The 22,783-nt window shown below is 51.8% G+C and overlaps 1 protein-coding gene across 1 annotated transcript in view; it reads left to right on the top strand.

Annotated features, from left to right (window-relative positions):
• LOC144159415 (uncharacterized) overlaps positions 1 to 22,783 on the top strand; it is a 113,089-nt gene that overhangs the window by 76,987 nt on the left and 13,319 nt on the right. Inside the window, exon 3 of the mRNA XM_077690888.1 lies at positions 15,256 to 15,435. Coding sequence (XP_077547014.1) covers positions 15,256 to 15,435 — 180 coding nt within the window. The remainder of the gene's footprint in view (positions 1 to 15,255; positions 15,436 to 22,783) is intronic.

Below are 22,783 nucleotides of genomic sequence, written 5' to 3'. Positions count from 1 at the left end.
TCTGCGGGACGGCCGGCCCCGCGCTTCGCCCTGCGCTTGCTCGCCGCCCACAAACGCCACCCAGGTCGGAATGCGTCGCCGTGAAAGGTCTGGCCGGCGCTGCCTGTAGCTAGACGGAGATCGAAGTAGGTCAGACTAGTTTGAAGTTGAACTGGCCTGGCTGGACTGTTGCGGATGGAAATCCAGCCTCTTGAATTAGGGAGCACAATCGGGTGGAAGGCGTCATCGATTAAATTGGGAGAAAGGTGTGGAGTTGGGCCGGGCATGTTGTGCAGATTCGGAGGGCTTCTATTAGTCCGGGCCACAGAATGGCTACCGAGAGACGGGGGAACTAAAAGTAGGGAAGACGTATAACTCCGTAGAAGGATGAGATAAGGAAATTCCGGGGCAAAGGCTGGCACGACCAGCGCTGGATATAGGAGCGGTAAAATGTCTGTGAGATAAGCCCCGGTCTTGTAGTGGACACAAATATGACGATAATGGTGGTGGGGTGAGCGGTGGAGGTGGAAAACAGGCGCTGCGGCTAAGCCGGCCGTATGGAGTGAAGTGAAGTTGCGGAGGGGGACACCGTGAGGCGCGTACAAGTTTTTCGCCGGAGCCTAGCACGCATCGCGTCGTGCGATAAAATGTGGTTGTACCATCAAGGACTCCGAAGTACAAATGCGAGGGACGTATCGTATTTACAGCGGCTGTCGACGCGGAGGAGGCGGTTCGGAAGAGGCATCGTGCTTGGAGGAGGACGGAATGACCTCGTTTTTCCGACGCACCATCGTGGCTGCTACCAGGGATGTTTGTGTGGATGGTGAAAAGCGGGCAGATCGCGACAACGGCTCGGCATGCGATTCAAGTAGAAAATACGGGGAAGCTCCGGACAGAAGCCTGCTGTTACTGCGACGGCGTTTCCTTTTGGGAGTCCCGGAGCTTTCGTCGTCGTACCTGTTGGTCGTACTTGCGGAGAAAGGGCGTACGCCGACTGCCTTATCCGGCCCCCGTCTTGTCCTCTTGCGTCGTCCTTATCTCGAGCTCGGCGCGCCTATCTGAGGACGATGTCGCCACCTTTTTAAAGGGACGCGCTCGGAGCCGCGCCTTGCGCCCCTTTCCAGCAGCTCCGTTGCGCGGTGTGCGTTCCGCGTGCGTGTTGTGTGCGCGAAGGCGGTGTCGCCTCCTTGCCGTCGTTGTCATCGGGGCGTCGGTAAACAGCCTTGGCACACTGTCAGCCGGTCGTGCCGACACAGTTCACTGCTTGCCGCCGCCGCCTCGGGGCTGCGCCGCGCGACTTCTTCACGAACCCTTGGCCTGCTGGCTGGAGCGCGTCTTCGTTGCACCGGGCTCCGCGGCTGTGCGGAGTGAAGGCCTTCGCGACGCTTGTTTGGCGACACCTTTCTACTCTTCTGAAAAGGAAAAAAAAAAAAAAAATCGTGTCGTGTTTAATGTATATACAGCTCTCTACGCACGCACGCACCAGAAAAAACTAATTTTGGTGTTCGACGGGAGCAGGTTGTTGAGGGGTAGGGGTGTTGCGATGAAAGAAGCGGCTTTCAAATTACCAGCTTCCTTCATGATTGGCGTTTAATTATAGAGCGGTCGAAAAGTGATAACTCTCAATACGCCGTCACTGCCTTTTATTTTAATTATCTCGTTCAGATTTTGGTGTGTATGATATCCTCTGGCAGGACTAGTCAATCGATCCTATAGGCGCGAAGCGTCTGGCATACTGCACTGTATTATTACCCCCCCCCCCCCTCATGTTTAAAGCGTGGGGCTTCTGAACATGAACTCTGAGTTTTCTTTCGTCGCTGCCGTTTGTCACAAAGCGCAGAAAAGTAGAAGCGCTTTGTACGTGCAAGACCCGCAAAACGGCGTTACCACCCATCCCACGGATTAACCATAGAGTTAATACTACTGTCTGGATTAACATTATATGACTGCAGGAGGGTCGAACAATTGAAATGGCTCGGAAAGTACTCCTCTTGAACAACTTAGTATACAGCCTCCATCCTTTACGGGGCCAAAGGATGGATGGTTGGATGGATAGATGATTGGCTGGTTGGCTGGTGAACAGGCCGGGTGTAGGGCGGGCGGCAGAGTGAGTAGACAATTCAGCGTTCCCTCTCTCGCGCACACACGATTGGCATACCATGATATTGATGGCGAGCATTACTGATGGTACTTTCAACCGAGGAGCACCGTCGCAGGTTTTGCTTAATTTTCGACACCATTGAAAAGTCACCAATAACGAGCAGCAACAAAGTTGGCGATTTGTACCCTGGGACTGCATAACTCCATTGACGGTGAGCCTGCCTAGCGGAAGACATGTTATTTTCCTTATCTGTTTGCTGCGTGCGAGCACAGGGGTCCGGATCCCATGTGAGCCCTCAGCTGGGCCGGGTTTCGAATTGAGATGAAATGCATGCGGAGAGTTTGCATGTGGCTGTGTACAGCTCAAAGAGTTGAAATAGAGCCCAAATAAATATAGACTCGCCCTTTTCATCGTCCGCATGTTGTTCTTGCGTGTCAGGCAACAACTTCGCTGAGATTTCATCAGTTGGTTATATATCCGTGCTACCAAAGAAAACTGGTTTTCTTTTAGATGCGACTGCATCTCATTCGCTCGCCTTGTCCCTCCATACAACGCTGTTGTCCGTTCCCCCCCCCCCCCCCCCCCCCCCCCCCTTCATTCTCCTCGCCGCGTGAGCTGCGCTCTCCGCCGCTCACCCCCTCTCCTCTCCGATAGCGAACACTCTCTCGCGAAGGGCATTGGATTGGATTCGATTGGCTTGGCTTGGCTTGGCTTGGATTGGATTTGGATTGGAATGGATTAAAGTGGATTGTGTTGGATTGTGTTGCGTCATAGCCGCGCCACGTTGCGTCATAGCCGCGGCCGTTCCAGCACCGCGGTTCCGATTTCCATCGATGCGTTGAATGGAGCCTAACAATTCTGCTATCGCCCGCGCAACCGTAACAAGCACCGATCACTGTGATAACAGGAATGCTAGCACCACTGAAGACAAGGCCGCGTGTTAAATAAAGAATATATCATACGCGTTCCTCACACGTTTCACGCAATTAGAGAATCAACCCAACGGAAGCACCAAGTGAACCCCCAAGATGCGTCGCATCTCCACAGGGTTCCCCTCGCGGGAAGGTGGGGTATTTTTTTTAAAAAGCGGCCAAGTTGTGTGAAACGGTAATTCGCTTTTCTTTCTTATCTCACTATTAAGGTGGTATATCGGGTGTTCTGTCAAATTTGTAATGGCCGCTCCACGCAGTGACTATTTTTACGACGGTTCAGAGGTATCGAACACGCGATTCGCGGGCCGCATGCGTCCCACGGGCCTTTCGATTGCGGCCCGGCCGCGTATAAGCCCGGCCCGCTCGTGAGTGCCTGCGTCAAGTTATTCTTATTTGTTTGTTTTTAGAGCGAATGCGTGAGTGCGCGCCTTGCTCGCGTAGCCAAGGAATTCTGACGCCAAATTCCATTCGGAAATGTCCCGTCATATTTACAAAATGTGGGAAAGGACTTGTTGCTTTCAAATAAACAGCGTCAGGTGACATTTTGTTACCCCCCCCCCCCCTCCCCTTCCTTTCGTGTCAACCTTCTTCGCCGTCCCGGCCCTTACGGGACTTAATTTCGTGACTGCGTTCTCAAACTGATGTGAGTATGAGACCCCTGGCCATAGTCCGGGAATTTGAACTGAAATGAGGCAAAAAATATGTTTAAGGAAAGCGCCGTTCGACCTGCAGCAAACAAGCACGTTTGAATGGCTGGGCAGGTACGCATATTCGCATACAATCAGCGACTTCAAGCCGGGATTCCATTGAGTTAGCGGAGTGTTCGTTCCTCTAACACACCCGCATAGCGCCGTTCTCTTTTGTAGTCCCCCTTTGTACATGTGTGAACGTTGGCGTTTCTTCCCACCGGCCCCGTCGCGCGAGCCTCCCGTTGTCATCGCGGGACCCGACGTAGCGCACGGCGCGCGGTTGGGTGCTTGCCGGAAGACGCAGCTGGGAGCGCGCGCCTGGCTTCTTCTCCGCCGTGCCGGCCAAGGTGAACGCACTTGCGTATACGCGCGCGCCCTCGCTGGATCATTCACCTGTACGCGAGCAGATCGGACACCGTCGCCGTCCTCATCGTATACATGCATGCGGGACCGGAAAATCGCGGCTCGATCCCGCCGGCTGCCGCATGCCATCCTTGGTGCATTGACAGCTGCTGCTGTGGCGGCGGAGGGGGAGTCCGCTATGCGAGATCCTTCTCCTCCTCTTCCCCTCGAAGTCTTCCCACCCCCTGCACGCATCGAGCTGCCTGCGTTTGGCCCGCAAAAAGGTGTAGTAGAGGTGGAACAGGGCCCGTTTCGTGCACCTGTAGCTGTGAGAACGGCCTCTATCGCCGTCACGCAAAGTGCTGAATCCTCTCCTTTGAAAAAATCCGCGATTTCCGTCGCCAGCCGTGACGCTCTGTGTCTTTCGGCGCGTGTTCAGTCATGTGCGTAATGCATACGGAGCGATCTCGTGTTTTCTTTCTTACTGCTTGCTCGTCCTGTTCTTATTCTGCGTCGTCATCTTTTCCGCGTTTTCTTTTTTGTCTGGGATGCATTACCAACTCGACCAACTTTCAATCGTGCTTAGCTTTTTTTCCCTGGCTGTCCGTTCGGACCCCTTTCGCCGGCGGCTCGGGCATGTTGAGATAAGCCGAAGAAGAGACTCTACCGAAAGGCCGGAAGACTCCTTCGCGCGCCGCTTTGAGATCGGGCTTAAAGCCCGCTGTTTACTCTCGCGAGCGAAGAGAGCCCGACACGTACGCAACGGCTCCCCCGCGGTTTTAACCGGCAGTTCGGAAAAAGGGCGCGGCTTTCGGTTGTTTACGCAACGTCGCCTGTATGATGGCTTTCGCCGGGCTCTAGAGGTGAGCAAATATATATATGTGGAGGCCACGTTCATAGACCAAGCGCCCGACACTCAACAAACAGCTCAGTCAGGAAAGAGGAAACAGAAAATAGAAAAAAAAAAACGAAACTGAATGGACCGCCTGCTCAACCTTTCATTTGTAAATGCGTGTACGCGGCGTGTCGCCGCAGGACGGTGATACTGACCTTCCAAAAAAGAGAAGAAAGAAAGAAAAGCGGCAGTACAAACGCAGCGGTGAGAATGAACAACAAACGTGGGCAGCCCGCAATGCAGCGCAATGCGCCCCCTTCTTTTTACGACTCCTCCGCATCGCAGGGAGCGGCTCGAATGAGTCTGTGGCCGCCCTTGATGCCCGCGCCCCCCGCAAGGTCACTCGATCGGCGCGCACGAGCCGCCGGCACCGGCAGCAGCAGCACAGCCGGTGTAACAGCCGCTACTTGTACGCCTGTAGCGCGTACCGAGTCCCGGCCGGATTTATACGCTTCACATGCGCAGTTCTGTCGCGGCCACGTCATCAGCCAGTCCTGTACTGGTGGCTGTTTCCAGTTCCCCAGCGCTCCCCGGGGGCCTCATGAAGGTTAAGGTCGCCGGTGGACCAGCTGTGCTGTTCTCTGTAACTTGATACTCGCGTTATATAGTGTTCGTAGCTTGGTTCATTCCGCACCAAACGGATTAACTTCTCGCCTGTTAAGGTCTGTTAAGTAGCGGTGAACTCTTTCCGGTCGGCGAATAATATTTGGGTAGAGAGAGAGAACAAACTTTATCGTTTTCCAAAAGACCTAAGTCCAGGGTCTAAAATACTTTTGAGGTGGAAGAGTGGAGCAATAAGTTGTCGTATACACTTGATGTGGCAAATGTCGGTGTCCTTTCGATCGAGAAACAAAAATAGATCCGACTTTATGCGATGTTTGTTGTTAAGTTATTATTTTTAAGAAAAAAAGATGGTTTGCCTGTTTTTTCAAGTGGTCCGAAAAACAAATGTCAAAATTGTCGCTACTTGTTGTGGTATCGATGAGAGCTCTGGGGTCGAAGTTCGAACCAGGAGAGTGAGGCATACTTCTTCCAGCAAAGCGAGTGGCGGCGCTATAGGGCGGCGACTCGTCTTAATTGTGCTAAGTGGGGGAACTAACGAGGGCGAAACGGCCGAAAACGAGCGCCGTTTCCTCGAGCGCATCCATTCGTCTTCCTTTTCCGCGTTGTCCCGCCATGGCGCAGTTCTGCCTGCACCGCCTAGCCACGTACAGAGAGACTACTCTCGGTAGCAGGGAGGATTATGATTACCTCGCTCGTTTATCGGTACCAGGAAAAACAGGTTTCGCAGTTGTACTCGAGCAGGTATCGATCGTAAAAACAAAAAACCGCTATCCATCGTCGATGTGGCGTCGTTCGGATGAGCTATGGCATCATTCTTCGAATAAGTTCCGTTCTTGTCGCATCCTCAGGTTGTGTGCTTGTAGCGATCAAAGCGCGAGGCTCGAGAAATTCCCCCGGGGACCGTTGGCGAGTGACCCGGTAGTAGGCGGCGGCGACCGAAGCTGCAAGCGAATCGCAGCGGCCTCCCGGCCTCTTCGGCTTCAAACAGCCGTGCGCGACCGTGCTCGCTGGCATGCCAGCCAGCGCGGCTTCGCTGGCGTTGTAGGCGTGCGCGCGCCGCTCTCTCTAAATGACGGGGCGCCGCTGCTTATTCCGAGCGGGACCGGTCAGCGGCAGCCGGTCTCCGCGTGTGTACGACGCTGCACTGCGATGTCCGAGCGGCTTCTTCCCTCGTCGGCTGCTGCTACGGGATCCGGACGCACCGGTTGTTGATGCTCCGCGCGGGTCCTTCCGCGGTGAGCGGATATCTGCTGCGCTGCCTGCTGCTGCTGCTGCTGCTGCCAAGAGCGCGGCTCCCGTCGTTTTGAGAGCCCCATCTGCACACGACGTTGTTTGCCAAGCACTGCGGCTAGGGAAACAAACGGGCTTGCGCCGTGTAGTGGTACTTCTGCGGTGTGCGCCGCCAAGGTGCGCCCGACGGCTCATGGGTTGCAGGCACTTAGGCGCACCTTGTCCGATTCCGGTCTCTCTCTCTCTCTAACACTACACAATATATATATATATATATATATATATATATATATATATATATATATATATATATATCGAACCAGAATGGGAAATGAGGGGCTCGTTGAATTAAGACAGAAATAAGGGTTGGCAGTCAATAATGCCTCGGAAAGCAAAGGGGAGAATGCGGTAGGATCATTGCAACAGATGAATTTTGAAAGACAGAAAGAAAGTGGAGAAAAACTGCCCGCCGGGTGTGATCAGGAACCACTCCACTTTCTTTCCGTCTTTCAAAATTCATCTTTTGCAATGACCGTATACCACATTCTCCCCTTTGCTTTCCGAGGCATTATTGACTGACAACCCTTATGAGAGCGCGCGCTCCGTGACAAACGGCACAACAGAGGCTTCTAATGCAGGTGACCCCGTTGCATATATCTTGTGCTCTTGAACGCTGTTTACGACCTGAGCTGAAACATCTCGAAGCCAGTTTTGAGTTGTCCGTTGGCAGATATAACAGGAGGGCCCAGTCGGACCGCACCGTATACGCTCGCTCACTCGAAGGCTGAAGGCGGGGTGGAAGTCGGCGTGTGACTTCGCCTACGCTGGATTGCCACTAGGGTCTGCCGGTCTTGGTTTTTGGTCCGCAGTTCACGCGTCGACTAAATGTCCGGATGCCGCGGCGAACTGCTTTGAAGCGTGCTTCAGGAACAGTGCTCGGAAAGCACTGTCGCAGTGTTAGAGATGAATACGAAGAAACTGAAAGTAAGGATGAACAGACACCCAAAAAGCCTCAGCTTTTTTTGGTCTGTACTCCGGTCTCAGCAGGGTGAACGCCACGAAACGTGCGGAGGCAGTGTCCTTGCATATTGCACGATTTTCCCTTTGATTCCGTGACTAAAGTATGTATCGTTGGGCATGTATCGTTTTTGCCAAGAAATAAAAAAAATCAAATCGATCAAAAATCAAATCAATATTAATTTAACATTGCTTGCTGTAAGTTACTTGGCTTTTAATAATGCAAGTTTTTCTTTCTTTTTATATTTTCGCCGACGGAAAAAAAGTGTCTAGCGCGGCTTTTTTCTTCGCAGGGGAGAAGGCTAACGGTTTCTGGATTATGTAAAATCACCGTCATAGCGTTATTAGCTTACGATTAGCTAACTACTATTATTAGCGTACTTACAGAGTATTAGCTTACTGAAATGAAGATATTCCTCAGTAGTCCCTGTGAAATCGGGGGCTCTGTGGGCTTTTGCTGTCACATCTCTCTGGGTAGGGTTACCAGCTCTTCAATGAAGGAAGTCAGGACGGGGTAGGGGGGGGGGGGGGGTAGCGAAACCTGTTTTCTTTATTGCAGTGCCTTCCCGACAAACCCATTGTTTGTTTGTTGTTGCGGCCTCTTGAAGTGGTACTTCAGCTGGCTGCGTGCTGCTCGCAACACTTGCTCTTGCTCGAGAATGTGTACTCGCAAAAGTTGTCGCACTTCACGCGGAAGTTCATTTTTACCTGCAGCTCTGCCCGTACAAGTTCGTGCTAACTGCGTTTACCGTAGGGGGACGCGCGTTGTTGGGCGTGCATTGGATCCCTTGGAAATTTTTGAACTAAACGGACCGGAACAAATCCAAGACATAGCTGTCCGACAGGGACGCTGCGGGACTCCGGACACTATAAAACGTCGGGACAGTCCCGCAAAATCCGGGACGGTTGGTAACGTAGTGTCAGGTGAAACACGAGGAGCAGGGATTTTTTACTCGCTCGTGGACCGCGGTTTTACTTTTAAAAATCGCACCAACTAGCGTTAATTTTTTTCGCTATACATCACCTCCGCTACCGGGAATCAAACCTACGGCCTTCGCGCTCACCAGCACAACCCATTTGCAGCAGCGCGCGCATTGTACACATCTAAGGGTAACTTGCGATGTAAGTCCGCTATTCCATTTACTATGACACCGTCAGTTCCTTTCAAATTTAGCATATACGTTTGTAAGGTGTGTTTAAGAAGTACACAAGGCGCCACTTGTCGGACGTGATCGTGATGCGTGCACCACATGTTGCTGTCTATTGGCACGGAAAGCCTATTCACACTCGTTTGAACTGCTATAGATATGTGGAGAAATTTTGGTGCGCGTCACGTTCTCGCTATGCGGTTCGGAACTAATCACGCTCATCAAAAAAGGCGTAGTAACAGCTCGCGCCGGGGAGTATTGTGCGCTTTTGATTGAACGTCCGCTCTGGAATTCGCGGCCACCGCGGCTGAAATTTCACTCGCGGCATGCGAGCGAACCTGTCGCGGTCGTTGCCGCAACACCGACTCGTTTCACTCGGGTGCTACAGCACCTTTTTGCGTTTTTTTTTTTTCCTTTTCCCTCGTTTGTGGTTTTTTGGAGGGCCGTTTCTCCGTCCGAAAGCAGCTCGTATCGCTGGAAAGTTGCGGCCGACCTGGTTTTTCTTCGCCGCCCTCCTCGGCTGCCCTGTCGTTGTCGCGACCTCGGCGCTCCAGCGTTGCTGCTGTAACTGTACACGACACCGGCGCGCGCTCGAAGTATGAAGTGGGCGTTATCTCTTCTTTGCTTGCCCCCGTTATCGCGATTCACTTGGGAGAATTCGCCCGGCGCGGCCGTTTTTTTCTCCACGCCGTGCCTCTGTGTGCCCGCCCATGGTGGCGGTGTCTGGCTGCTCGCGGCCCGTTTCCGCCGTGTCGGGCGCTCGGCAGGGCCTTCCACCCTTCGCTCGACTTCCGGTTTTCCTTTATTCACCCACGGGTGAAGCGAGGGGCGCCCGCAGTGCCTGCCTGCATCGCAATGCACTCGACGGTGCACGGTCGAACGCGTTCGCGTGTCTGCGCCCCGCCGAGCTTGCTTAACCCGGAACAGGACACTGCCGCATGAATAGTGTATCGCCGCCCGTGCTTACGTGCGGACGGGCGCATGCGTGACACTTCCTGGCGATGCGGGCACTGCGCGGCGCCACGCGCCCGGCCGCCCGCTTATCTGATGAGCGCGCCTAATGAGCGACCGACGCCGCCCAGGTAACGAGGCCCGCGTTCCTGCCGTCGGTCGTCGAGTGCTGATACGCCCTTCCGATGGAGCGAGGTCTCCTTCCCAGAGGATTGCCCGGGAAATGCGAAGCACTCGATCTCGTAAAGATAGTGCTCGCCCTTGGCAGTGGTTAGTCTCGTTTGGTAAAGTGAATCTGTATTGGCGACTGGGACGAGTTCGTTTCCACGCCCCCAAATTACGCCGAGGCGACGTCCTTGGACCGAGCGAATGAGGACACACGGGCTAATGGGAAACAATCAGCGGCGCGGACTCGGCCCGAGCTATAGAGTGAGCGTAACCGCCCTAAGCCCGACGGTGTGCCACAGTTACCGGCGGCCACTGTGCCGTGGTTCAAGTTGTCAGTCGAATGGGCGCTATTAGCGTCTCTCCTGCTACAGGCTTGTGGCAGCCGTCCGTCTTACCACGTTATATACGAACATAAATGTCTTTGCAAACAGCGCAGAGGTTTTTTTTTTGTCACTTTTTTTGGGGTTACTTCTTTTTTCGATCGTCGCTTTTTCGAAGCCGGTTGCAGGTTCGGGAACCGAACCGCTCACTTCTGCAAGTGTGTATCAAGACGGAGTATAAATAAATCGGCAAAAAACTCCCCGAACTACTAGCACCAACTCATATACGTCAACGTTACGTAGAGGAAACCTCGAGCACATTTAGGGAGGGCGAAACGTAAGTGCATTACTGAGGATAGGGGTATTTCGTTAATTAAAAATACGTACTGGTTTGTTTACAGGGAATACAGATTAAATCCACCGCATCTAGTTTAAAAAAAGTTCAGGGAAGTGGTAAAATGAACTTGTATTTTCAATTTAAAGAACCCTCGGTTATGTAACCAGGAAGGTTGTGTACTTACGTCGACTCTAGTCTGTGTTATGTATTTGCGCATCGGCTCAAATGTTCTTCAAAAAAAGCAACGCCAGAACGCCAAAGTAAAAGGCGAATTGCAGAAATTCCCTCAGAAGTGGTAATTGTCTGTAAAAATGCGTAAGCGGCTTTGTTGTACACAGACCCCCTTTAAAGTAGGCTTCACTACTATGCACACATTTAATCCTGGGAATGCATTTTTTCGGGGGCAATTTAAGCACCCTGATATCAAAGTAGGAAGGTCCTGAGATCGTGCGTATCGCTATAAAGCGCTATACACCGAGCCCCTTCAAAGGTGCCTTCACCACTGTACGCAACGCATTGCTAGGAAGGCATCTTTTCCGGTGCTAATATAACGGGGCTTGTGTGAAAAATGAAGGCCCGGTAGGCGTTTTCGTTAATAGGATTTTGTCGCGCAGAGGAAGTGCTTAGCGTCAAGCGTTATAGGTGGATAATGGGGTTTCTACGTTGAGTCCATACAGAAAGGCCCAATCACTTAAACACTGACGCCAAAAAGAGTTACGCCAAGAAACGGACGCTACAAGATCAACACGGCAAACCTACCGCTGTTCCCAAAAATATGTTTCGCTATAAAACGTTATATATAGAAGCCAAACAACGGACTCGGCGGCTCAAGCAGAAAGCTATAAAGCCATAAACAACGGTATAGCGCCAACACCATATACTTCGTTATCCAAGGGCTCTTCCCAGCCGCACGCTGCCTGTTGCTTTTTATGTGCTGTGCGTCGCTACAAGGAAGTGCAAGGGGGGATGGCAGAGGCTCGAGCGTGAAGCGACACTCCCTTGCCGCGACTTGCGCGCATTTCCGAGTAGTGTTATTTCCCGCGTGTGGAGGGTGCGCCTTTTCCGAAATGTTGCGGCATAAACATGGACATGTCACCTGCAACTGACACCCGTCATGAAGCGATATTTGATGATCCTATTTTTTCCGCCCCTTTCTCTGTCTCTAGGTTTTTTTTTTTTCTTCTTCGCTTGGGAAGTCCGCGCTTTAAATCTCCAACGTGTGTACCTGTGTTTCTGAGGGGCGTTCTTTGCGAAAGCCCTTTCCCGGAAGGTGTATATAGAGCGCTTTAAATATGTACGGGAAATGAGTTTTCTATCTTGTGCATCGCAAGTGCGTTGCGTATGCGGCGTACACGAAATTCAGCGACAACGGCAATAAAACGGGAAATCCGAACAAGCCGGGTGCTCGCTGAGGCTAGCCGGTGTATGCGTACAGTCATGGACGAAGGAAGCGCGCGCCACAAAAATACGGATCAGAACACACAAATAGCGCGATTTCTTTCCATGCGCGTAAAATTACGCGCAGCTCAGTTACAAAAATAAAGTTGGGAAATGTGGCTTTCCAAGTATACCAATAGCGCGGAATTATTGGAGCTCAAGAAACAGTATTTTTCAATTTTGCGTGTGTTGGCACTTCGTTTGGATGAATAGCTGAGCTCCTATGTTGCCCTGCACTTGCGCGGATTTTTATCCTCTTCTTTAAATGCATGCTGGCACCGTCGCTTGGAGGAATTCTTATCTGGTCGGGACTCGTATTGTTAACGAAGGTATTTTGCGACGTGACTTAATTATGTTATTAGCGGCGGAAGTTGCAATCAGTCACCGCTGCCTGATATACCTACTGCGTTAGTGCGCATACCTTCGCGTGACTCACGTCTTTCGCGGCCTTGAGCGTCGACGGCCTCACAGCTCGCTGGGGGAGAGAGGCGTCGGCTGTGCACAGCGCTTCGCTGGCCCTGACCTTACCCCCTGGGATGGTGGCAGGAGGCTGGCAGTGAGGAAGCGGCTCCCTTTTTCTCTTCTCTGATTTGTTGACACGTAACGCGAGGCACTGGGCACCGCCCATTTTCGAGCGGAGCACGGACTTGCGCGCAGTCTTTACGTACCGCTGCAGGCTGTTGCTATCCGTTTCGAGCCGGCTTACTGCTGTGTCGAAATTCGCACGCTTTTAAAAGACGGGCGTTCGTTTTTTTTTTTTTTTAATTTTATTTCGGTCACCGGTAGTCAAACCCGGTTATAGCAAACTGCAATATGCACCACGATTAGTTCGATATATCCAATAGTTCGAAATAGCCGAACCCGCATACAACTAGTTTTTTGTTACGAGTTCGCAGTACGTGCGACCCCCTACCCCCACCCCCCCTCCTCCTGCCATCCCCGCATGCAGAAACGAACATAATAAAGTATACCATTAACATACAAAAAGCTATCTTTATTCAAGCAATAAAGCTACTTTGCGCTGTAACTACCTACTTTCCCAAAAAGCGGTGATTCTTGTTTTCACTTTCGTTTTGGCGGCGTCAACTAGCACAGCATTCTCTACATGAGACATCATTTGCATCAGTTGCAGTCTGTGTCTATCAATATCGAAGCAATATTGGTGGAGCACATTTGCGCTGTAACTACCTACTTTCCCAAAAAGCGGTGATTGTTGTTTTCACTTTCGTTTTGGCGGCGTCAACTAGCACAGCATTCTCTACATGAGACATCATTTGCATCAGTTGCAGTCTGTGTCTATCAATATCGAAGCAATATTGGTGGAGCACATTGACTGCCGAAGGCACTTCATTAAGCATCGGACGGCTTCCACTCGCGACATCCCCCGCCTCTTCGGTGCTTCCAGCAGCGCCAGCAGCCATGACATCGATGACGGTGTCGGCGTCCGAGGGGCTCATAGTGAGGGCAACGTCGTCGTCGACACTCAGGCAATCCTCTAAGGGCACTCCTTTCAGCACAACATCGGGAACGTTGGCGGGCTCTTCAAACAGCTCGCCGATGCTTCCATCTTGGTCCGGACTCGCTGACTGGGAAGATTTAATCGTGAGTCTGTCGCGTCATTAACAGTTACGGAAAGTGCCGGGAGTCACGTCGCTCCATGGGAGGCTCAACATCTCCATCGCAGCCAGTCAACATCTCGACCGCCGCTCCGAGACCTTGCATTTTGGCGGCAATTCTAGGCGCGCCGAGTTCGATATATCAGATGTGAACTTCGTTATAAAGAATATGTTTCGCGTGTATTCTCGTAACTGATCTCTCTTTGTTCGATATATAGCATAATTTGCTCTATCCGGGTTTGTTATAATTGGGTTTGACTATACTGGGCTAGGATGGAACTTTGTTCTTCGTTATCTTTTTTCGTTTATCTTTCGTGAGACAAGCGTCGATTTTCGGTGGTGGTAGTTTATTTTTTGCGTCTGTTTCTAGTTATGCCTCCTCGGTCTTCGCCGTTTGTGACGCGTAATACGCCAGTTTTTGCGACAGTTCGTGTTATTAGGGATTGCAAAGTTGGTTTGCCTTGAAAGTATTCGTTAATAATCAAGCCATAAGCCGCAAGAGAAATCCCGGCCACCGGTGTACGCTGTTCTTTTTACCTGCCTGAAATATCTCTACAGCGAACGCTCTTTCATTTGTTGGTTTGCTGCTCACTCACTCACTCACTCACTCACTCACTCACTCACTCACTCACTCACTCACTCACTCACTCACTCACTCACTCACTCACTCACTCACTCACTCACTCACTCACTCACTCACTCACTCACTCACTCACTCACTCACTCACTCACTCACTCACTCACTCACTCACTCACTCACTCACTCACTCACTCACTCACTCACTCACTCACTCACTCACTCACTCACTCACTCACTCACTCACTCACTCACTCACTCACTCACTCACTCACTCACTCACTCACTCACTCACTCACTCACTCACTCACTCACTCACTCACTCACTCACTCACTCACTCACTCACTCACTCACTCACTCACTCACTCACTCACTCACTCACTCACTCACTCACTCACTCACTCACTCACTCACTCACTCACTCACTCACTCACTCACTCACTCACTCACTCACTCACTCACTCACTCACTCACTCACTCACTCACTCAATCAATAAATGAATGAATGAATGAATGAATCAGTCAATTGCCTGCACACTCGCTCACGCCCAGTAAATAAATAAATAAATAAATAAACAGACAAACAAACAAACAAACAAATAAATAATGCAGCTGAGTTAAAACTGTTTCTTACAAAAGCTGTTTCAAGTTGTATGCTTCGGGAATGGGCAATCCTTCAGGTCCTGTAATCTTTTTTTTCTCCTGTCATTGTGAGTTTTTATTTTATCATCCTATTTTTTGTCATTTACCTTATGTATCGCTTTTTGTTACCCCTTACTGCATTCGTCCCCGTCTGAGGTATCAGACCCTGCCGTCAGTGAGACCAACATCTTCTGTGTTCTATAAAGCTTTCTCTCTCTCTTTGTAGTGTGTGACCACAAGGTGACTTACGGTATAAATTATTCAGCTTTTACTTGGCTTCACAATTCTACGGGTCGTTCTCGTTCCCAGGAAGGGCGAGGAGGCGGAGGAGGCGTGGCGCGTGCGAGTGACCCTGTACGAGGCCCAGCGGCCGCACCTGGTGTCGACGCCGGAGTCACCCTCGGGGCACCCCGACCAGCTGCCCCTGTACCTGCCCGCCGACATGGCGACGGACGCCGCCAACAACGCCGCCTACCTCAGGCAACAGAGGTAGCGGCCTTGGTTACCACCCGTAGCGACGACGCCTTTAGAGGGCGTGCGCGTTTTGGACAGGTAGCCTGTAGAGGGTGCTTCACTGCAAGCATACACAATATAAGGGAAAGCCATCTTCATGCAGGTGGCCACCGTGGGAGTGAGTGTAAAACAAAAGTAAGTTTGTTGGGAGCAAGTAAGCACAAAAAATTCTTTGGTGTTTTTCGGTGCGGTTGTTCGTATAAACACGACACTTCGGTGGCCCCTACCCTCCCAGAAGATCGGCCAGGAATCTGAATGCAAACTAAACGCAAACTAAGTGAGGGCAAGTGAATGAGTTCTGGCTGCTTGCTTCAGTGGCGATGGGCGCCTTGTGTGAGAGCTGGGGTGACATTGAAGCATACAAATGAGTCTTTTAGAAACTATTACGTCGTCGTCAAATCCGAGCAAAACCGACCGCTTTTCGAGGCGCTCGATGCCGGTACTAGCACCAGCTACAGCAACGTCCAAACATTAATAAGTTCCCCTGCTGAATGTCACATTACGCCCAGGCGACTACATTGTTCTAGGTTTTATTTTCTTGTGCTTACGTGTTCGCCCGGCTGTACAGAGTGCAGCTCGTGTCGTATTCTCAGCATGGGCGGCGAGCTAGGCACATAGGCGGGTGCCTTGTTGAGCTAGTTGGTCAAGATTAGTGTAAAGTTGCTTGGTTCATCTCTAAATGCTCAGAAAAGCAGAATCCGAAAAAAAAAGGGTGTATTTAGCTGCTGCATTGCTTTTCAGCTTCTACTTGGCTACTAGGCACATAGGCGGGTGCCTTGTTGAGCTAGTTGGTCAAGATTAGTGTAAAGTTGCTTGGTTCATCTCTAAATGCTCAGAAAAGCAGAATCCGAAAAAAAAAAAGGGTGTATTTAGCTGCTGCATCGCTTTTCAGCTTCTACTTGGGATCGTTTTCTTTTTTTCATTTTACGCTGCTTGTGGCGGGGTTAAATGAACTAGCAAAAGTTCAACGTAGGTAAGTTAGTTCGCCATACTTAAAAACACAAAGCCACGAAAGAATGCGAACTAAAGAAAAAACAAAAACAGAAAAATTGCATTTTTGCAGCCACCCCATTCTATAGGGGCGATTTCTCGGGAAAGCCGAATCAACTTCCAAGGGTTGTAGTCCCACGCAAGGGCCGAGCGCCTGGCCGGGGAGTCGGTTGTACCTATTTTACCGGTACGTGCCCGGCGCCACCAGGGCACACGAATACAAATGGTGACTTCCACAGTCACGGTGGACGCTCAACTCGGTAACCGGCTGTGGCAGGACATGCCGCCAGACTCTCACGCCCCGGCAATGCGGTGTTGTAAAAAACGGGGGGGAGGGGGGGGGGGGGGGCGCCAGATGGACAAAGGCCAGGAGCCCCTTTCAAGGATAAAGGCAGCTTTCCAGGCGTGAATTTCGCTCTTTCGAGGGTCCACACTCGACCAGGGATGTCTCTACACAGTAAAGAAGAACCAGGTGGGTTCCCGGCGGTACGCGGTACGCGCATTAGAATTCGGTACATCCCGCATGCAACGCGAGTGCTGTACTGGCTGTACCTCTTAACCATCGCTTCGGCTTGAAGGTACAGCACTCAGAGGTACGGTGCAGGTACAACAACGCCTGTAATTTCCTAACAGAAGTAACTTTGCGACATTCCTGGCGTTTCGCGGTATGTTCTATAAATTTGTGGTTCTAACAGCGCTTGGGACCAACAGGTTGATCATTTGAGAATGGAGTAAACAAAGAAAACGCAATGGTGTCGCTCATGCGGCCTTTGCGAGGTCGTCATGGGCTGCACCTTAAAATAACAATAGCGTTGCGCGTTCAGAATCGATATTGCTCTTACATAAGAGCGTGCCGTTACCCAACAATAAAGCGATTCGGAGAACGGCTGAGAAAGCGGAACAGCGGCTGCCGGTGACAAAGCCAGGTTGGCGTGGGGTTTTCGGTCGATGAGGCATGTTACGAGGACGCCCTCCCTAGCACATTTTTTTACAGCCGACTTCGCGTTTGTCTAGCCAAGATTTAGGTAGCTTCACTGCGAGGCATGGATATTGCGTTTAACACAAGACCAAGAGATTTACACTCGCTTCGCTTCCAAAAAGGAAAAATGCCCCGGGGCATTTAATATTACTTACGTGCTCTGAACGGGAAAGTAGTGTGGCTTCCCCTCGCTGTATGACGCCACGAGAGGCGCGTTTTATTTCTCCTTGTGGCACCTTTTCAAAGCACATACTATGAAGCCGCCAGGAGTTCGGGACCGTTTTACTTTTACTTCGCCCGTTAGTACATTTTTCACTCATATTTAAAGTACCTCGAAGGCCGTGTTTTATATTTGGCCTCGGCGTTGTTTAGTAGTGAGGTCACTTGCCCGTCAGCGCGCGTCCATGGGTTCGATTCCCGTCCGTGCAGCGGGACGGCTCGCGCACGTGGATTTTTCTAACCATCTGATGGGGGCAACTCCGAGTTCTTTATTTCATGCGACGTAATGCTTTCGCATTAAAAGTATACTAAATTTGAATTTGAGGCGTTAAACAATAATTTGAGGCGCTAAACAACGGGGACCAAAAGAAACACGCGCGTAGACACAGACAAGGCGCCACAAGTCCCCGTTGCTTAGCGCCTCAAATTTTTCAGTATGTTCAACCAATGAGAGCTCGCTTCTGGGCTAGTTGGTACATTATTTCTTGCAAAAACACTGCGCTAAATTGAAACTACGAAGACGAAGGACGGCGGAACACACTTACGAAAGCGCAACATAAGTTGCGCTTTCGTAAGTGTGTTCCGCCGTCCTTCGTCTTCGTAATTTCAATTTAGCGCAGTGTTCAACCAACTAGCCCTGGTCAGGCTTTTGTTACTAAATTTAGCTTATACGTTTGTGCGGCTGAGTCGGAGGACAGCTGTGCGTTTTTGGGTTTAAGCATGCAGTAGCCCTAAAATAGTATAGCAGCGTGTGCAGATAGACTAAAAGCTATTTAGTTATCAGCTATTTAAGAGCTGTTTACGCTTTTATAGTTCCTCCGTCGTACGTTACCAGAAAACTCAGCCCAGCCGAGCGTACGTAGCTTGCTCCTCGTGAGCAGCGCCCGGCGTCGTCCAGGCTTGCGCGTGGGCGTTGCGCCACGTGAAGAGCTCGCAAAAGAAAACCAGGAAAAAATGCCGAGGGCACGGGAGTGTGCGCCTCGTGGGGGAGCGCCCGGCGTCGGTCAAGTCGACCTTCGAAGACACTCTGCTCAGCGTTGGTATATATATATATATATATATATATATATATATATATATATATATATATATATATATATATATATATATATATATATATATATATATATATATAGAGAGAGAGAGAGAGAGAGAGAGAGAGAGAGCTCTTAGATGAAAGCGGAGAGGTTTGCCGGCATGTTCCCGCCTACATGCTACTCTGCGGGGATGGGGAGAAGGGAGTAAAGGCCCTAAAAGAAGTAGGACAGAAGAAAGAGGGGAAAAGAAGAGATTAAAAGAAAAAGTGAACACGAAGCTTTGCGTGGTGACTTAAAAGTCCACACGATCTCACACGTAAAGTTCTAAATTGTCTCTGCCAGGCCGATTCCGTGTAAATAGTCAAATAAAGCAACCAACACTTTTCTCGTGATTTCTCGCGTGCTGTTCTCCTCGCCAGTTCACGCGCTTTCGCGTCCGGAGTAGAGGGCACAGTTGCCGAGATCAGGAATCCCGCTGCCGTGGGTTCTAGCGCGTGCTAACGCGGTCCACTTTCGGAGAGATGTGAAAGGCTGCGGACAAAACGATCCGGGCCTGCCAGTCATGGAGAACTTCCAGCGGCAAGTTCGGAAATAAATGTCAGGTGCAGCAGCCGGGTCTCCGACGAAGGCAGAGGGGCCGCAAGCTCTGCTGAATCTCCAGTCTTGCACCACTAGTGCAAGCTGCTCCATTTTTTTATGTATTCCGCTCTCAAAGGAGGCAAACAACGCAAAACAAAAGAAGCGATGCGCAGGGCTGCAGTTGTTCTCTTTCTTTTTGTTTTCTAATCATTCATTTGGCCCACTGTTGCTAACGGGCTAGCGGGATGACAGGCGCCGTTTTTAGCCGATGAGGAGGCGTGGGAAGCGGGTGGTCCCTCATCGGGAATTCTGAAAACGGCGCCGCCCGCCCGTCGCGCAGCAGCAGCCTTGACGTGGTGTGACCGGACGCCGAAGTCGGCGGCATAGCGGCACTGATTGACGCGCTATCGCGGCGCCCTGCTAGGGCTTTGTTTTTTTTTGGGTGTGGCCTTGAAGACGGCGAAAGTAATTTTCCCGAGGCATTGTCTCGAGACCGGCTAACTCGCAGCGCCCGCCAAACTGGCAGCTAGCTAGCTCCCCGGTCTTGAAGTAACGCCAGGAAATTTCCAACTGGATTACGCATCCCGTATACGCTATTATGAGCGCGGCATGTCGTCCGCGTCTGGGTGCCATGATGAATCCGTAATTCGTAGAGCCCGTTACAAATGAAGTGGCTGAAGACGCTCGACTGCTGGCGGGGAAGAGAATAAGATCAGTGACGGTGAAATACGCGACGTGAAAAAGCAGCGCTGCAGTGCCAAACGAAGCTTCGCAGTTGAGCCAAGCGATGAGCAACTTGGGAGTAAAATTGTAGCTTAGAAACCGGGCGTATGTATTGGCGTCGGTGACATTTTTAGGCGCGCCGGAGTGCTGTGTGCGCATGTCGTTGCACGAAATGTGACCGTACGAGCGAGCTGTCCCGTTCTACACGCTCTCTCTCTCTCTCTCTGGCTGCTTTATGACTTGCTGAGCAGCGCTATTCCCAAAACAAAACGCTTCTGAATGTGTCGCTTTAAGTGGTACGCCAGTTCAAGCCATGTTTATTTATTTATTACGAAGACTTAGTACGCGCGCACACAAGCGAGAGGAACCCGAAAATAACGCAGAAGCCATTGACGCCACGTCGTACCACACATACAGAAAGCCCGCAGTTATGTTGAGGGGATGTACGGTGAAGGATGCTGTGTGGAAGGATGACTTCTAATAACACCTGCAGGCGGAGGGAAGAACTCATCCACGTTTCCCTACGCAGCGTCCCGTGGGCGCTGCACCAGAAACTTTCAGTCCCTTGACGGGCGCTCGCTTCTTTGACGTCGGCCGGACCAAGAAAAGCTGGCGCGCAAAAACAAAGGGCACCTTACAATAAAAAAATAAAAAAAAACGAAGGAAAGGGGGAGGACAGCGGTAAGGACGTCTGCGGCACTTCCGCGGAAGCGAGGCCCGCTTCCTGTGCTCTCTTCCTCTCGCCCAACCCGCGTGACGCGGGCACCGGTGCACACCAACCATGGCGGCCCCTGGCGGCCCCTGGCGGCGGGTTGCTCGGGGTTTGAAGCGCGCGTGGGCGAGGATCCTGACCCGGGTCTCTGCTTCGTGCGGCGCATGCGCGATGCGGCTCGCGTGCCTGTTGCCGCCTTCTCCTCCCCAGCGACGGGTCGCCGGGCGCACCCAGCAGCTCCGGCGGCGAAACGTCGGTCGCCGCCACTCCCGCCGTCGTCCCGGGGCTCGAAATAGCGTCGCGGCCCTTATTTTAAACGGCCCGCATTGCCCCCGCGTTTGACGCAATGAGTGCGTCGTGCTCGGCCCTGCGCGGCCCGTGAACCGGGAGTCCGTCCGCGCGTCCGCCGCACGTCTCGTGTCCTGGACCCCGGCGTCGGCGGCATGAGCGTCGACGCGAGGCTGCACCTTTACTGCGTGGTCGTGCCGCGGGCCGGGTACGTATGGACCGCATTCCGAGCCTGTTCCTGCGCCGTCCCAAAGGCTGTCACGTGACCGGGAGTCGCTAGCGTCATTGTGGTGGGCCGCGCCGTCCGCTGACCGAGAGACCCCGGGCCCGCGCCAGCTGTGTCGAGACGGCCGCGGGCATGTCAGCCGCTCTGGAACGCCGTCGGCGGTCGCGTATCTCTGTGTGTGTGAGTGCGTGACGTGTTTGTGCGCGGTGTTATTTTGCGCGGACATTCCTCTGTCCCGAGGCCTCGCGGTCGCGGTATGAGGCAGGCCGCGGTGTTGTTGACGCAGCGGTCTTTTTCGGCCGGCATGCGGGCCAATGTTTTGGCATTGCACAGAGTGGGCCACCACCTTTCTGGGCAGTGGCCCTCCCGTTGCGCATACCAGCGCTTACTTGTCTTTGACAAGCGCCTGTCGGCCTCTTCGACACCCACGATGGTCGTCGCGAGTTGTTCGTTGAACCGCGTGATGCATCTTCTTGTGTCCCTAGAACGTGCTGGTGTACGTCCCGCGTTCTCCGAAAGTTCAGCGGTCTGCCGCTGTTTCCGGTGTCGTAGGTGCGAGCCCTGGCGATGCGTAGTGCTTTCGGGCGGGGCAAGCACAATACAGTCACCAATGCCTAGGAGGTTTTGGAACGCATTGACAAAAAAAAAAAAAAAGCCAGTTGGCTGGGATGTATTCAAGTGTTCCCAAGCTTCGAGCCACGAGTGCGAGCTGAGCTCGTGAATTCTCAAATAGAAGCGCTCGCTGTGTCTACTGGCGCGCGTGCTTTGCGCCATGCATACGGGTTTTTTCAGCAACTTGTAAATATATACACAGTGACGAGTGAATTCCCCGGCGCATCTTTGTAATTAGAATCAGCCAACATCGCACCAGGGGCGGTATTCTCGTAACTGTCCCTTTTGAAAACGTCCCTTTTTCGTCCCTTTTATCGTGACGTACTTCCGGTTAAGCAGTGGGCGTTGGCAGTAGGTTTGCCGCTCTTGCGCTATGTCACTTCCGGTTGTTTGCTTTTAGCCAATGAGGGCTCGCCAAAAGGGACACTTTTGAAAGGGACGCAAAAGGGACAAAACTTGAGAATACCGCCCCTGGTTTCGTTTATGCTTCTGAGTGTGCGTGTTCAGGGATTGAAGGGGAGAAAAAGCGTACCTGTATTGACCAGCAGGTTTTGGGTCCGACGTAGCGTATGAGTTGATGCCGCTCTGCAACCGGAATTCGCGGCTGAAGAGAAGGTGCACGCTCACTGTGTTCGCATGTTATTTAGTGTAGGTGTTTCGAATTTGCCAGGCAACGGCTGAGACCTGGTGCCAGCTGTGTGAAAAGCGACGATTAAAGGGTAGGAAAACGGGGAGAAGATTGATCGCCCAGCTGTTTCTTGCGAAATACTCGCGCTTGAGTGACTGCTCGCATCTTGTGACGAATAGAAAGGCATTTGAAAATTTGCTTTAGAATAGAGAGGCATTTGTAAATGTTGCTTAGGTCACTCAGAAAGAGTGTCGTACTTTAAAAGACAGAGAGAGAGAGAGCAGCTGCCGTGCACGTCGAAGTGTCACTCGAGACAGCAAACCGTTTTCAG

The sequence above is a fragment of the Haemaphysalis longicornis genome, unplaced genomic scaffold (assembly GCF_048455015.1).
Source record: "Haemaphysalis longicornis isolate Haplotype H1 unplaced genomic scaffold, Haemaphysalis longicornis Haplotype H1 scaffold_10, whole genome shotgun sequence".
NCBI classification, from domain to species: domain Eukaryota; kingdom Metazoa; phylum Arthropoda; class Arachnida; order Ixodida; family Ixodidae; genus Haemaphysalis; species Haemaphysalis longicornis.
The sequence above is the reverse complement of the archived record's forward strand: the minus strand, read 5'-3'. Positions and strand labels throughout refer to the sequence as shown.